General features: G+C 40.4%; 1 protein-coding gene across 3 annotated transcripts in view; it reads left to right on the top strand.

The window, feature by feature from the left end:
- Positions 1-17,462, top strand: part of FAR2 (fatty acyl-CoA reductase 2) — a 120,124-nt gene that overhangs the window by 56,101 nt on the left and 46,561 nt on the right. For all 3 annotated transcript variants that reach the window (XM_079303790.1, XM_079303789.1, XM_079303791.1), the window contains one exon: positions 2,648-2,873. In XM_079303790.1, coding sequence (XP_079159916.1) covers positions 2,685-2,873 — 189 coding nt within the window. In that variant the 5' untranslated portion in view covers positions 2,648-2,684. The remainder of the gene's footprint in view (positions 1-2,647; positions 2,874-17,462) is intronic.

Raw genomic sequence — 17,462 nt, 5'->3', positions numbered from 1 at the left:
GTGGAGATTCAGAGATCTATCTGAACATTCCAAATGCCAGCATTTTGGTTTTTGTGTCATGATCTTAAAACGTGACACTGTTTGTGTACATTAAACAAATTCAGATTTTCTTTCCTGATAATTAGCATTGCATCTGATGGGTACAAGATTTTTATAATTTCTTCTGAAGCTCACTTAGAAAATAGAAAAATAAGTGTAGTGCAAAGACACAAATCTGTTCCAATTAAAGGTAAATATCATCTCATTTTTTTGTGGTGGTTTTTTTTTGTGGATGAGGCCCTGAGCAGCTGGATCCAACTCTGAAATTGGCCCTACTCAGTCCAGGCTGCCTAACTTGGACTGCTTTATTATGGAAAAGAGAAAGGATGGGATTTTTCTTTTCTTTTCTTTAACCCTAGGAGAATAAGCCAGTAATCAAGAATAACAAGAGATTGCCTTGAAAGTTTGATTTTTCAGTGGCTGTGTTTGGTACTTCCATTTTCATCATACCAGAATGGCTTGGGAGATGAAATTTTTGGGTTTGTTTGGAATCAGACATTCAAAATGGTCTCAGACTAGATGGAGAGGAACTATGTGCAGCTATGTGCATGTAGTCCTTGTCAGAAATGCTTAATGAAACATGGATGCATGGTTAATTATAGGGACACTTCAAAGTAGTGTGATTTATATACTTAACTATTCTAGCAGGCATTGAACATCTGGCCAAAAGAAATTAGGCCTTTTTTAGATAACTGAAGCAGGGAACCCAGGTGAAACAGCATAATGAATTGATGTCCACACTTGGAAGACTTTCACAGTCACTTGTGCAGTAGTCTGCAGCTCTTAAGGCAGAGCAGCAATGCTTAGTGATGCAGGATGGAAATGCTCTCTGCTCCTGAAGTGTGGGAAGGAGACTAACTCCTCTGGCAGTCTCTAAGATTGTGGTGCAAACTCTATAAATGTACCACTGTTTATCTTCTGGATACGAATTCAAAGCAAGTACCAGTGGCTGGAAGTAGTCCTTGTATTTTATCTTTTTATTTCTTGTTGTTCAGTGGGATTGGTTATGGCCTCTAGTGACTAAGGACTTCTTTCATTTTTCTGCATTGCAGGCCATGTGTCATGCCAAATTTCTGAGGTCTTTTGTCTTCATCTGGCTACACTACAACCTTCTTCTGGCCCTACACACCTTTCACATGCTTCCAGGCTCTTTTCAAGTTCCTGTCTTCTAGTATGAGTCAGTTTTTTTGAACTAGAACAAAATGTGAGATTTTGTTATAAATAAGTTAATTATCCAATAGTTTTAACCTGTTGGTTTAACTTCCCAAGTGGCCAGCTCTTTAATAAGAACAGGTTTTTAATAGGCCTAGATGAGCCTTCTGCATTCATCTAAGTTACAATCTAGACATCTGAAAGTAGGCTAATAACCAAATTCACTGAGCCAGAATACCCACAGCTATTATTTGTAAAATAGTGTCCCTGAGAGGTTATTCTTCTTGACCCACTTTCTAAACTGGATTCTACACCTGATGATTTGTCATGGATAAAGAAATTTGGGATTTTCATTTGTTTGATGCTGAGTACTGTGGTCCCAGGCAGCACTGGGACCAGGCTTGAATCCCTAGTTTGTGTCTCTGAAGCTTCTGCTGGAGGAAGAGTTTTTCTGGGATACTTGGAGATCATCATTCTGGTTTTTGACTACATGATTGACAGCATTCTACTATTCTTGTTTCTTTTTGTTTCAAATTCAGTAGGCTTTTTTCAAAACATTTACTGGTATTTTTCATGAGCCTTTTTTTTGCAGTGTGTGTTTTTGTGCTTTATGTGGTCTGCCCCACTTCAAAGGTCGTTGTTTTGCTTCCACTAGGCTAATAAGGGAAGAGGGGCTTTTCTAAGAGGATTCAGTCTGGCCTTGTTTTGCATTTAATCAACTTAAGAGTTTGAGTCAGGGTAGCTGGGAACATTCAGGCCTGAAACTATTGCATCTAATTAAAATATTTAACTGGGACACATCATGTGGGAGCTTGGTCCATGCCAGTGAATCTCCAAAGGGGAGCCTATCATGTCTAGACTCCTTAGAGTGAACTGGGATGAATTCTGGCTATAACAGCTCATAGGGGGTGGTGACCTGCACGTGGTATTGCAGTTGTGCAGAGCAGTGTCACTGCACTGTATCTACTATAAGGAAGAGCTTTCTTCATGGTGTTATTCCAAGCCAAGGCAACAGGAAAAGACACAGCATGTTGATGAGTGATGGCTGACAAGAAATGCCATGGGCACAGTGGAATTGAAGTGGAAAACACAGCAGTGTTTGTGAGGAAATCTCTTTCTCCTTTGTCTTGTAGGGATAGCTGCATATCTTCATTGCTTCCACTTCACAGTAGCAAATAAACACTGTTCAGCACTGCAGTGAGCATCTCCTGCTGGGAGCCTTGGACAGCAAGAGCTGTGTTTGACCTCTGTGTGCAGATGTGGTATCACATGGAGGATAAGGCTGACCTTGATTGTTTTAAGCTTCTTAGATATTTGTGGCTTATTTTCACAATAAAGACTTTTTAAGAAAAAATAATTTTAAAAATTGCCATTGACTGAACTAATTTCAGTTGAAGTAGGTGGCTAAAAAGGTTATCCCAAAAGCCTTTAAAGCTTTATTTCTGCATCTTCTCAGGTACCTGCTGCAGGAAGGGACAGAACAAGAAAGCACCATGTCTTCAGTCTCAGCTTATTACAATGGAAAGACCGTGCTTATCACAGGAGCTACAGGTTTCATGGGCAAAGTGCTGGTGGAAAAACTCCTGCGCTCCAGCCCTGAAGTGAAAGCAGTTTATATTCTTGTCAGGCCAAAGGCTGGACAGTCAATGCAAGAGAGAGTGGCCAACATGTTGAAATGTAAGGTAAGTTCATATGTTTCATTCTGGAATATAATCTGAAATCCATTTAGCTGGGTGGAGCAAAGGGCTTCTGTTTTACTCAGTTCATAAAGAACAAAATGCTGACTTCTGCTCTAACAGCTGTGTATTTTTGCTGTGTCTAAGACAAACAGCCAAAAGAATTGTACATGAGCAAACCCGTAAGTGTCTGATGGGTGCCACAGCATTTTACACTGTAGCAATGTAATCTTTTTATCTCCCTTTTTTCATCACCTCCACCCATGTGTCTTGATCCTGTTTAGTTTGCCATCCCAGTGACGAAATCTCCAGTGACAAGGAGAATGTCAAAGCCCTTTGCTGTATTTAATGTAAACATTTTTAAGGAGACACTGACTTGGCCTGAGGCTCCCAGGATTCTCAAGATCCTCTGGATCTTAAGCCAGTGGTGAAGTTGTGAACTTGCTCAGACTCCTCCAGCTATGATAAATGCCAGAGTTCAAGCTCATGTGAATTTGTACATAGCTGATGTGAAATGAGAGGAGGGGACAGATCTGGCCCTAGCAGGCAAGAAATTACTTGGAATTAATCTGAGAAATGTTAACATACCTTTATGGAGTATTGGTCTAAAAGTTTCAACACGACTTGACTGGAAGAATCTCTTCCTTCTGCAGAAGTTAGAGGTAAAGTAGGTGACTTAGAGACAAGTAGGTCTGTCAGAAAACATGCTTTTTTTCCTTTTAATGTTTTGAGGCATTAAGCTAGGAAAATCTTATGTATGTCCAAGAACAGAGTTTGTTTGGTTTTGGTGTGTTTTTAACAGAGGTTAGATTGTTTTCATATTCAGGAAGATTTGTGAGTGATACGAAAAGGAAACAATCACATTGGTTGCTTTTTGCTGGTCTGACATAGAATGATTTAGGTTGGAAAAGACCCTCAAGGTCTTTGAGTCCATCCCTTAACCTCACACTGCCAAGTCCACCCTCAGCTTTCATCACAGTGGTTAATGTTTTTTATCACCAGTCAACACAATCCCAAATGTGGTGTGTTTTTGCCTTTTGTGTTTTAAAACACTTGAGGAAATGATAAACCTAAGCATACACCAAGACTTCTGTAAGCTCTGTTTGCATTTTATGTATAAATACTACTATATAAATACTGGCTTATCTCTTCAGTTGGGCATCACAGCCACAGCTTGGAGGTGTTGTTAGGTCTAGGTGAGGTTCCCTAGTAGCTGTCTTATTGCTGCAGCAGGTATTAGATGTACCCATTTTTCTTCCTGGCATGTGTCAGCAGTTTTAGACATGCCAACAGCAAACAGGACCTGATAACCTCTCCTTGAACCTTTGGCAGCCTGCTCCAATATGTTTCAAATGAACAAAAGGAGAAGGCGGAGCTCTAAGTTAGGCTGCTGCAGCCTTGGGAGGAAAAAAATCTTCACAAGTCATCCAGGTCCTCCTGGTCCACCTTCCAAGGAAGAAGGTGTCTTTCCTGATGCTGATCATTTAAAAATTACTCAAAAATCCTTGCCTAAGGCAGAAACCCTACTCTAAGGTGTTTGCCATGTACAAATGTTGACACCTTTGCAGATTTTTTTTTTCCTAGAAATGAAACTGTTAATGCCACTAGATGTTAATTCAATGACATGAAGGCAGGAAACATTATTCTTAACATTTTTGCAGATCTTTTTCTAGTTGATCACAATCTAGAGACTGTCCTTTCATTTGCAGTTGTGGTTTGCATACTCCAGTTTGAGAAATCCCTGAGACATATAATGAATAAAAATGAAGTGAAACTTTGTTCCAGATCTTTAGGCAGCAATTGAAATTTCTGATCATAATCTCTGATGAGATATGTTGGAGTAAGCACAGGAAACCTAAGAATAAAATCCTTTCTCTTATTTATGTGTATTATTTACATGTATCTTTATAATTTCTAAACTCTAGTGAATAATGTTTCTTTTTCCACACAAATGATTTAATATTTGTATCTAGATTTAGGAAAACATACTTTATTTCTTCTTGCATATCCTACCCTATATAATCTTCCCTACTGACCCATGACACTTCCACTTTGCAAGTAACTCCTTCCTCTTTGGCATTTAGCTTTGATCTAGTATTATCCTCTGGATTTTCTTGTTTGCACACCTGGAAAGGAAGTATTCCAGGAACCAAAGGAACAGAGAAATACAGCTTGCCAACTTCTCAATATTCTAAGCAAAGAGATAAAATGACTATTTGAGAGGAAATAAGATCAAAGTGAAGCAGATTGGTTAGAATTAGTTGCATAATGTTTAGATTCTTCAGGTAAGGTCTTCTGAGGACTCCTGGTTTTTGGTAGTACTTGGAAATATTTTGAAAGAGCTTGCCTAGAATTTTGATCTCTTTTCATAATCTCTGTGAAATTTGTGTGGCTTTTATCATTATATCTACAGGAGTTTGAACACTGAAGTGTCACATTTGTGTCCTATCATGTTCACAGTGTGAACATGTGAATATGCTGGAAGATGACTCCTGTTAAATAGAAGAGCAGCTGTGGGTTACAAAAGGGTGAAACAGTGTGAACAGTCAAAATAATTTAGTTTATGCTTTTCAACAGTTGGTTACTTGAAATTTTTCAACTTCTGAATCCAACATGGAAAGTGAAATACAGAAAATAGATTGGGCATTAATCAGTACTTTGACTGCATTCTGTAGCTGAACAGGCATTGAAATTTAATACAAGGCTGCTTTCCTTAGGTCTAGTAAAATAAGTTTTACATGCAGGTGACTTAGTGCATTAGTATTCGATGTATAATGAACAGATACTCAATTATCTCAGCATCAAATCCAAAACAAGCATGATGACCTTGCCTATTCATGAAAGGAGATGTTCTATTTTCCAGCAGCAAGTTCCTAAGGGAATCAAGCTGTTACCCTGTGCTTAATGAAATGCCATGTCTGCCTTGCACAGAGCACAGCTGTTATACAAAAAACCCTGGATTTCAGTATTGGCTGCTGCCTGGATGTGTCCAGAGATGTGGATCATGAGGCAGAGCTTGCCAGGGCTGTATAATTGTTAGTTAATTAGAGATGTGTCTTTATCAGATGTAGGGAATTGTTTCAAGGAGTATTTTTTGCTATCTGATCCCTCTGTGTACAGAAATAGGCAGGAATGCTTGGAGGGTTGTTTTGGATTCCCTGGAGAGCAGTTACTGGGCTAATGCTGAGTCACTGGTTGTCACTTTCCTGTTGTCCCTGGGAGAGCAGAGCATTTTCCATGCCCTGCATGCAGTGAACCAAGGCCACTTGCTGCTGCCAGGATGTTTCTCAGATACATTTGTTCAGTGTTCCTAATTAGAAAGATCAGACCAAGTGGGGAGTGGAAAAGGCTGTTATTGTCTCGATGATTCAGAGAGAAAATGGGGAGGCTATGAATGAGCCTGCTGAAAATGGGGAATTAGGTGTGCCTGTAAAATGCTGCTGTTTTTTCCTGTCGTCCAACCGCAGTTAACCCTTCTAGTTACAGTGGATGCTACAGACAGACTTCCTCTTCCCTGCAAAGCTTTGTCTGGAGCTGCACATTGGGATGGGCAGTGCTATCAGACACCTTTGTCTCTTCAGTATTTCCTCATGAAGTGTGCTGTGTTTATCAGCAAACATCCAGCAAGACCCTGTACATTTCAGCAAATCATTCCAGATTTATCTTCCCCCTCCTCCTGTGACTGTCTTTGTCTTTGCCCCCTCTCTCATCACCATATGCAATAAAAACTCTCCATGCCAAACCAGTGCAGTGCCACTCCACCTGGAGCATCATCCTTGGAATCTGCTGTCACCACTGTAGAGGGGCCTGAACTTGGCTCAGGGTTAATGAGGTTTTAGGTTGGTGGAACACAGTGGTGTTAGGTCATGGGTTGGACTTGATGATCTTTTCCAACCTAACTGGTTCTCTGATTCTGTACATGTACCATCCCTCAAAGTGTTCAAGGTCAAGACTGAAATAATATTATTTCTGTCTGCTTCAAACAAATGAGTTGTAGAATCATAGAGTCATTGAATCAGTTATCTTGAGAAAAAACTCTTATGATTGTAGAGTCCAGCTGTTAACCCAGCACTACTATGTCCACCACTAAGCCATGTCCTTAAGCATCACATCTTCACATCTTTTAAATACCTCCAGAAATGGTGACTCAACCACTCCCAGCCTGTTTCAATGCTTGATAACCCTTTTGGTGAAAAATTTTTCCCGATATCCAGTCTAATCCTTTCCTGACACAACTTGAGACCATTTCCTTTCCGTTCTATCACTTGTTACCTGGGAGAAGAGACTGGCCCCTACTTTCTTCAAATCTCCTTTCAGGTAGTTGTAGAGAGCCATGAGGTATCCACTGAGCCTTCTTTTCTCCAAGTTAAACAACCCCAGCTCTCTGAGCCACTCCTCCTAAGACTTGTGCTCTACACTCTTCCCAAAGGCATTTCAGACTTCAAGAAGTTGTGTCCCTTATATTACACAGCTTCTCTTTGTACTCCTGCATGACTCTCTCCCTGAAATATCACTCTCTGATCACTTAAAGATGCAGTTCTGTAGTGTTATCAGCATGGTTCTGTTGATCTTGACCCTTAAATACAGAACTTGCAGTACTGGAAGTTCTAAGAAAAATTATGACCTAATGGCGTGATAAGTTGTCTTTTATTAAAAGAAGCAATGCTGCTGAAACCCAGACAAGCCTTGGGGATGCCTTTTGTCTCTAGGTCACAAGCTCTGCCAGATGGTGCAGAATTCAAACCTCAGTTTTATCACTGTCAAGGAGAGGTCACAGTGTAATGCTCCATCTTTGCAAACTGTCTTCAGTCCTTGTGCTCCTGCAGGTAGTCACAGTAGTAAAGTAAACTCTTTTTAAAAATAGACTGCAGTTTTCAGTTTCCTCCACATGTACAAAGGTACGCAGTAAATAACAAAGGAATTAAGAATGTTTAAATGCTAAAAAATTCTAAATGAAAAACAGGAACACAGTATGCTATGAAACTGTAGAAACAAGGTGGATTACTCTGCAATTGGTAAGTCATTGAAAGCAAAGATGCTTCTCAGTTCATTTCAAGTGTGTTCATAATTCTGTGAAGAAGAATGTTTTGGTGTCAAAACCTGACACAGTTTCCTCATCTTCCACTGGAAAGAGAAATCATGAATCAGGGTATTCCAGCATCAACCAGGGCCACCTGCCTGGCAGCAGCTGCCAGCTCAGCAGTCTTGATCCTTGCAAGGTTTGTGTACAGAAAAATTGCCTTGTAGCAAGATCTTTTTGTGCAGCTCAGCTTACTCTGTGCCTACTAGCTCAGCTGCAACAGCAAGGGGGTTAATGGTTTCTGTCTTCATGTCATTCTACACATGTATCTACCACCTGCAGAGCAATCTGTAAAAGCTGCCCCTCACTTTTATCTTTACTTCTTGGTTTCATGCAACTTTTCTGTGGCCTGGACTGGAATCACAAGAAATCATCAGATTTCAGAAGGGGTTTTTTATTTGTGTGGGTTTTTTCCCCTTAAAATCACTTCATGATGTAAAGTAGATCGTGATCTAAACAGCAACACCTCCAGGAGAGAATATAAAGCCTCAAATAGAAGCATTCTGGAAAAATCCCTATAGCCAATTGTATGCTAATGCATGTGCTGCTCATGCAGTAAAGTTTTTGAAAAGCTGGAAACAAAGGAGAATTTACTCAGTTTTATGTAAAATATCTAACAAGAGACGTGCACATGTTTAAATAATAATACTCAGTTACTCTGCTAAATCTGAAAAGACATTGTGGTTAATAGTATGCTGCTGTCTGAGAACTATGATGGTCAGACACCTCATTTTGTCCAAGCAATGTTATGGACAAGTTTCTTATGCAGCCCGCACAAAACTGTGCTCTGCAGCCCAATTAACACATACACATTTGTACAGACAAAAATGCACACAAATGCATAAGGGCACTCTCTTTCAAGCTAGCCATTTGTGTTTTATTTAGTGGTGGGTAGTATCCCAAGGGATTTCTGTGTTAGTGAAGATTCTGCAGTGAAGATTCTGCCAGCTGATAAATGGCAAAATAAAAGTTCATCCCTTGAAGCAAATGAGCAGACAGTACCTTGAGAATGATGCAATTAAAAAAACATTAAGATTTTCTCTTGCCAGTAACAGTGTAGAGGTTGCAGTTAAACTGCATTTGCAGCCATCTGTAAAATGAAATGCATTTTTAGTGCTCCACAAACAGTGATATTTTGGGACACTTACAGCCTGTAACTTCACAATATTTTTTCTTTAATGTGTAAGGGTGTCATGCAGAAGAAAGAGGGAATCTCATAAGGGAGATAGCAAACTAAGATTGCAGTTGAGTCACAGCTTTAAAGGATCTTCATAACATTGCTTGAATTTGCTTTTATGCCTGCGTACTTTTTGGTTTGCAGCCAAAGCCCATTCCTGGAATCAGTAGAATTTCACTTGGTACCTTCATTTAGCTCTGGTCGAGTTATCTTGTGAAGGGTAGATTTCAAAGAGGTAATGGGCCCAAATAAGTAGTTCACTAGTTGTCCTTTTAATTCTGTGGCATTTCTGGTGTTGTTCTGGATGATTACATGTCTGAGTTTGATTCCCTGACAGTATTTCAACTTCAGATGATAGCGATTTAAGCACAGAGAAAAGTGTTTGGTACAGAAATGAAAATGCAGTTAATTACTCTGCTAAATCTGGAAAACTGTCTCATTCCAGCCTTGGAGCCTAAGCAAGCTAGACAGTTTCTGGGTTTGCAAACAACCAAACCCAAGAAGTAATTGTTTTATTGGTTCTGCTCTCATCCACCTCTTTCCCCATGTGATTGCATCTCAACTCAGCTTTGTGTGTCAAGTTGGAAATGGAAGTGGTATTCTAATGTTAGAATTTTTTCATGTGACTAAAGGGAAACTTTAGATTCTCTAATCTGCAAAATTAACTTTTATGCCAATCGGAGATCTCTCCATCCAGAAAGTTGTGCCTTTCCAGGTCTTCTTGCCAGGAGAAAACTTCCAGCATCACCACTACTGCTAAAGGAAAAAGTCAAGGAAGTGGGAGAGTGTGCATGAGAGGGATAGAGGAGTTCAGCATGGTATTTTCAAAGAGGGATGGGAAAAGAACAAAGAATGTTGAAGAGAAAAGCTCTCCTATGCAGGTTTGAGGGTTTTACATCAGTAGCAGAAATCAGAGCCATTTCCCAGCAGCTTTTGCTGGCAGCAAGGCCATGGAGCAGCGTCATTAGAGAAGTCCTGTTGGGCATCCTTTGTAAGCTGCTGATTCCTCCTGGATCCTGGTTTTGCTCAGGCACACAGGAGAGCTGAGCTTTTAGGCAGCTGCACAGCATGCCTTGTGTTCAGAGTTTTGCCAAGTGACCCGTTCACCAACAAGGCCTTCAGCAAACACGTTTTTAAACAATGTTTGTCATTTTGCTGGAGCCTGGGACTTGGCTCTTGATGTGTGTGAGTTGGCACAATTCCTTTTTGGGCTGTTGCACTTCAGAACTGCTCTGGACACCGCGGAGCTGCTCATGTACCACAGCTCATCTGTGGGTGTGGGTTCTCTGCTTGGAATTGGGGCTGGATGAGGACAGCTGACCTCAGGCAACCTCTGGCTGAGGGCCTGCAAATCGTAGTTAAGGACACAGGCTCATCTTTTTCTGGAGTGGATTGGCAGTGGAGCCATCAATCAGCACCTGAAGAGCAGAATCAACTATTTAGTCATTTAACACAGTGTAAAGTTAACTCATGTTTTATCCGTTGTGTCTGATTTTATTCCATTATATCCTCAGCTGTTTCTTTCATCTTTTTTCTTACAGAAAGCTTTTCTGTTTTCCTAAATCGATCTCTGGTCTTCCTTACCAGTATTTTTTCTTCTTCTGGCAGCAGACTGTGAATGATGAAGGCCAGTTTTATCAGAAGATCCTGTGTATGGGTTGATTGGGACACCCTGAAAAGAAACACGCTTTGTTGTCAACACAGCAAAATCCTAAAGATAGTGGGGCAGAATCTTTAAACTTCTGTTTTTACTTCCCTCTCAAAACCTGATCCCTGGCTAGTACATGGATAAACACAGTTGTTGAAATACTGGGGAAAAGGAGGGGAAGTACTCTGATCCTTTGGGCTTCTGAGAGAGCTCCCATTTGTGACGCAGGGGTGTGTCCTGATATTCACAATCTGGAGCTTTTGATCTTCTAAGTGTCCCACTGTTGATCCTAAAATCCATCCTCTGGAGGATCACACAGCTTAAAAGTTGTCTGGAGGTCATCTTTGACTGCAGTTTACTCTGGCAAATCCAACCTGCTGTTTTTACTGCATTGACCAGACCCATAAGAACTGCCAAATACATTAGGGAGATTGCTTTAAAAAACTGTGAAGTTCTGACTTGTGTCATTGCATACACAAATCAAAATGCCTGAATTGTGCTAAGAGACCCAAGCCTGGAAATTGGGCTTTGGTCATTTTCTGAGCGCTTTTACTAGGCCTTTTGTTTTCTTTTAAGGGAGCTGGAAGCAAGAGTAATAATAGTGTTGTAAATTCATTTTGCTTCTTGAAATGAAACAGCTCTTCCATTCAGAGTTAAATGTGAGCGATGGTGTGACTCTGAACAGCACAAACTGTCTGCAGCCAGACTTCCAGAATGAGCTGGTCTGACTCTGCAGAGGGAAACTCTATTAATTCTGGGAACAGGGATGATTCACTGCTGAACTCTGGACTGTGGAGGTGGTTGTTCAGAGCCTGCTGTGCTTGCCTGATTTTTGCTTGATCTGGAGTTGGCAAAGGGAAAGGGTTGCTAGTCTCGCTAAATATTTTTAAAATCAAGGCATGCTTTATTCACTCAATTGAAAATTATCATTAGACTGATTTTCAGCCCTATATATATTCAGTTACTGTAAACTTTCATTTGTTTTCATTGAAGTAAAGTTGGGGTGTCTCAGTGGTGCATCAGTCTTGTGTTGCAGCTTTGGGTCTTTTATCCCAAATTCAAGGAGATTGCATCAAAGTGGGTGCCAGTGAAGAAAGAGTTAACAGAAACTTGCCTTGTGTTGTTACAGTCTGAATTGGGTGAGTTTTGCCAAGTGTGTGGCTTATTGTTTATATGACTTAGATAAGAGAGAAAATTTAGAGTGATCTCCTCATACATGAAGCTTTGGGATAGTCAAGTGTCTGATTGCATCAAGATTTAAAAGCAGGGACTGAGCGTGGGATATCCTGATGGGACTTCTGGGCACAGCTGCAGTAGAAATAGCAAATATGAATAACAAAAACAAGCACTGACTTGTGGCTTGTTTAAAAACAAAACAAAACTAACTTTGTGTGTACTTTTGATGTCCATTATTTTCTGTCTTCTCATTTTTCTTGTCTATTCTCCCGAGTGTCTCCTTGTGTTGCCATCTCATCCTAAAAGTGGGATTTCATGCCTTAGTTTAGGAGCAAAGATCTCTTATTTTGGTTTCATTTCTGCAAAACACTAAAATATGTTTTCAAGCCTTCAATCTACTGCTGAACTCAGCAGAACAGAAGCCTGGATCTGGCTCTAAGCTGGACATTACTGGGATTACAGTTGTGTATACTAGTAGTACTTCATCTATATAATAAAATGTTTACAGTGAACAATCAGTATTTTCCTAGTTGGGAGAGGAAAAAATGCCTCCCCCATGTTTTTCTGGCATAGAAAATATGGGTAAGGACAAGCAAAATGGACTTTTTTCTTGAATTACCTTGTTTGCTTTGGTAGAGCTACAAACCCAGGGCCCTAAAAAGGGGGGGGGGGGGGGGGAATCCCCAAGCCCCAAAATACTCTTCCAAACTAACAATTTACTATTTTAACTATTTCAGGTTTTTATTGTTATAATTGCAGAACTAGAACTCTAAGTAACAGCAAAAATTTCTAGTCAGTTGCCTGTTTTTTTCCATGATATTCAGAATTCTCCCTTTGGATGAAGCAAGGATAAGTTATTTAGGTTCTCTTTTTTTTACTGAATGCATCTTGAAAAATTAGGGTTTCCAGAAAACTCTGTACTTGTCTGAAAATTATATTAATGGTTTATTTATTAAAGTTTTATCAGAATCTGCTATGACACACACCACTGTCAATATAGGTAATTACACCTTCACTCAAAAGTGTCATGATAACAGCTCTCAGTCTGACCTTTTTAAACATTTTTTAGAAGTACCTCACTCATTATTCAAGGTGTTCAGGTATAAAGCAGGCAGTGAGAACACAACAATAGGGATGCAGGAGGGTAAGAAAAGGGTTTGTCATTCTTCAAGTGATAGGCTCATGTTTCATAAGACCAGGTGAATACAACTGTTCCACTTCTGGCATTGTATGTGTGCCCACAGCCAAGGAATTAACCACCTGAACTATCCACCCACAAATAATTTCAGCACTGGGAAGGGCATTTCTATACAAATAGTGTCAAAATTCTCAATGGTGGAGGAGGGAAAAACATTTTTATGGGTAGATTTCTACTTGGGGAGGTTGCTTGCATAAAGGCAATAACCTGTTCAGAAAGCTGATGTGTTCATTGTTGTGCTGTATTCATTCCTGGAGGCACACTGTCTCCCTGATGGTTGACTCCCTCTTGGATATGGGCAGTTCCCAAGCTGCTGCCCTTGCTTTGATCTGCAGGAAGCTGACTTTTACTAGAACTCTGTGTGTGGGTATGTTTTGCAGCAAATTTCTTTGCCAGAGGGGTAAAGAGAGCATGAAGAACTATGTATTTCATTTATTTCAGAAGCCTTCAGGATTTCTACATTCTGGAGACACGACTGAAAAAAGGGGCAAATGCTTCACCCTTTGTCAGAAAGGGCAAGAGAGATAATTCAGGCATCTGCAGAACCAGGCAGTTTCACTTCTGTCTCTGAATAAGAAAATCACGGTGTGAATTTTTTGACACATTTCTGGGTATGTGAAGAAAAAGGAGGTGACTTGAAGGTCAGCATGGATTTGGAAAAGAGGTGACCTAATTGCAGCCTTCCAATACCTGAAGGAAGCCTGCAAGAAAGATGGAGAGACTCAGTTGACGAGGGCCTGGAGTGACAGGACAAGGGGAAATGGTTTCAAACTGAAAGAGAATAGATTTAGCTTGGATATTGAAATGAAATTCTTCCCTTTTAGGGTGGTGAGGGCCTGGGACAGGCAGTTCAGAGAAGCTGTGGCTGCCCCTGGATTCCTGATCTTTAAAGTCACTTCTAACCTAAACCCTTCCATGGTTTTATGATTTATCCTTGGTACATGTAGATGGACCAATCTGGTCCTGTGATAAAATGACTGAATCTGTGGATGAGGGGAAATCCATGGGTAACATTTACTTTGTCAATAGCAAAGTTTTCCTCATTGTCTCCATCAGATTGCCAACATGCAAATAAGGTTGTTACAGTCAAGGTGGGAAAAAGAAACCTGGCTGGACATTCATACTGCAAGAATTTAATGGTTCATGCTTTGCCTGGAGGTCACTTATAAGCAAAATTCCCTAAGGGTTTGTTGGGAAAATTACCCTATTTACTACCTTAAAAAAAAAAAGAAGAAAAAATCTCCAGGTTGTAGTGCATTCTTTATGCCACAGGCTCTACTGGTAGCTGGCAGGGCTGTCAACAGTAATATCTAATTTAGGAAGCTGGAGAAGGGAAACAGGATCTGGATCTCTGAGTTCCTGGGTGCTGGTGGTTTTCCTAGTCTTTTTATACATCCTTTGGCTTTTGCTCTTCTGCCTTTGCTGGGCAGAGTTCATTACAAGGAATTTTCTGTGTTCCAGAGGTCACTCCCTGAACAAACCTTAGTGAGATAAGTTCTTCCAGCTGCCTCAGCACGTCCTGGCAGGGTGTTTTAAGTCAGGAGTTACTGCACTTGGCAATAGTGAAGCAAGTGAGTAGCTGGCAGAAAAGGGATTAAAACAGAGGCAGTGCCATTAACAGCACTTAATATTCATGTTCACAGTCCCTGGTCCTCATGGGGGATTTCAACCAGGTTAGGAAGGACAAAGCCCTTCCAGTGCCTAAAGGAGGCCCATGAGAAAACTGAAGAAGGACTTGAGAAGATATACATCAAAACTTCATATTCTTCCTTCAGGAAAACTGTTTAAATATCTAGATTAATCAGTTACTCCTTCTGTCAAATAAGTGAATTTTTTTCCCCTCTTTTAATGTGGCATGTTACAGATGCAGTGTGTCAGAAGTTCATACAAAATTCACAGTGAGTTCCCATTTCAACAAATGTGCTTTAAATAAAATACCTACTGAGACATTTTCCTGGACCAAGGTTTATTTGACCTGTGTCAGCAGAAAGCAAGCAAGAAGCTTGTGTCTCATGAGTTCTGAATTTTTTTTATCCAAGACCTGTAAGAGCACGGTTCATCTTCCCCAGCTAGAATACTAAGCTGTGAAATCTGTGGGTGAAGTTCCACAGCCACAGAATTCCACATTGTGCTGTCAGAGAAACCCAGTGTTAGAGAGGTTGTTCATGTGGCTGCTTGTTGAAATAAGCTCTTGCCCACTGGTTTCTCTTCCAAACTTCATGCCCAAGGTGCAACTCAGCTTCCCAGGTACACTATCCAAGTTACCCAAATTTCTAAGAACATGGAGGTGGGGCTTGTAACTACTTCTAAAATGCCATTGTCACTTGACTACTTCCCATGTCACATTCTCTCCACATATGTTATATCAGGAAAGTGATGCATCTTTTTGAGAGGAAAGGCCAAACCCTACAACATGCCTTCTCAGAGATACCCTGGGGTTTCTTCTCTGTAAATAGGGTTTGCTATTTTATTGTTGTGAAGGTAGTAGAAAAGCTGAAGGATAGGTTTGGGGTTTTTTGTTTGGTTTGTTTTGGAGTGTATGTATTCCTTTGTTTGAGGTTTTGGTTTGTTTTCCAGAAAGGGCAGAGAACAATAAATAAATGTGCATGTAACTATTGATGTCATAAAAAGTGTGGTGAAACATAGAAGCAGAGAAAACCTGTATTGTCAATAAGAATTTGAAGAGGGAGGTGTAACATCACTAGGTGTATCCAGAAAGGTAAGTGGGAAAAATACAGGCTTGTTCAAAGGACTGAGAGATAAGACTTCTTCTTCTCCATCCTTTTTGATTCATCCATCTCCTTCATGCTGTCCCCACACAGGTTCCTCAAAGACAGGATTTTCTCTGCATAGGGCTCTTGCTTTGTCTAAAGAAGAGAGGGCAATCAGGTTCTGATTTTCTCTCTTTCCACGAATCTAAAGTTCTGATAATTTCATATCAGTTAGCAAAATAAATGACCATCCTTTTTTATATCTGTGTAGAATAAACAAAAGATTTTAATCACTTCATAAACACCTGCCAAAATACTGATTTAGCATCTCTTCCTAGCATCAAATGAGTGGTTCTTTAAATATAATCTATTTAAAGGATTTACACTAAGAGAGGATGCACAAGAGATCAAAACATGGAATTTCAGCAGGGGGAAGAATTCTTTTATGTGAAGGCTTATGAGTACTAAAAATATGTTGTGGCGCATAGATATGAGTCTCATTCTAATATTTTTAACCCATTAAACCTGATCATTTAAAAGATTAGTGTCTCCCCAAATCCTGAGTACTAATTTTGCTTGTTTCTGTTTCATGGTGAGCAGAAATACAAACTGGTCAAAGGCAATGGGCTGGGTTCTATTGGGATGTCCAAAGGGCATCAGGACTCTTCACTGCAGCCTGAACAGGAAAGGAATATAGAATAAACCAAGTTTGCTTCAATTCAGAATTGTTAATGTACTGCCTGTATGCTTTTGATGGAGTTTTATCAATGGAGAGTCTCAGCCTTTAGGGAATGGTAATTAGATTCTTCCCTGTCAAATTTTTTATCTGCACAGTACATTGAGTGAGAGGACAGTAACCATTCTTGGCAGCATGGAGACCTTGAGCTTCCATAGGGCATGGAAGCAGTAAATAATTTTGTCATCCTTCCAAAATTCTGCCCTTCAGCCTTTCTTTTTGAAGCTTGGAAGATGATTGTTGTGCCCTTCCCCTATCATTTCTTCCATTTCTTTCTGACAGACAGGATTTGCTGCCTTGGGGCCTTGCAACCCATTTCCCCACTTTCCACTAACCCCAGAAATTTCTACTGAAGGTTTTGGTCAGAACATCACTCAGTCATCATCAGTTCTAGCTTTACCTTGTCCAAGTCAGCTCTGCCCTAAATCCAGTGTGCAGCTCTGCTCTCATACCTGTTTAATGATCTCCAGTTCCTTACAGCCGTGATCTGCTCAGTCCCATCTTCACATCATGGAGTGGCTTGACTTGGCTTGGCTTGGCTTGGACCTTCAAACTCATCTCATTCCAGCCCTCAGCCATGCTGGAACACTTTTCACTAAAGCAGGTGATATTAAAGGCCATCTCCTTTTAGGTCCTTTATTCCAAGCCACTCTGTATATCTTTGCTGCCTCTCGCCATAATACAAACCTCTCATCCCTGAGTGTCTATCCTTTTCCCAAACGGGGTTAGCTATTTATTTTCCTTTTCTTGCATTTTTTTGTGTGCCTCTCTTCCAGTTCACAGCTGAAATGCACTGCAGAAATATTAGGTATTGCAGTCCGTGGATACCAACCAAAAAAATGCCCTGTGGTTTGGGATTTGTCCAGCTG

This window comes from Erithacus rubecula (genome assembly GCF_903797595.1).
Source record: "Erithacus rubecula genome assembly, chromosome: 4".
Classification (NCBI taxonomy): domain Eukaryota; kingdom Metazoa; phylum Chordata; class Aves; order Passeriformes; family Muscicapidae; genus Erithacus; species Erithacus rubecula.
The sequence above is the reverse complement of the archived record's forward strand: the minus strand, read 5'-3'. Positions and strand labels throughout refer to the sequence as shown.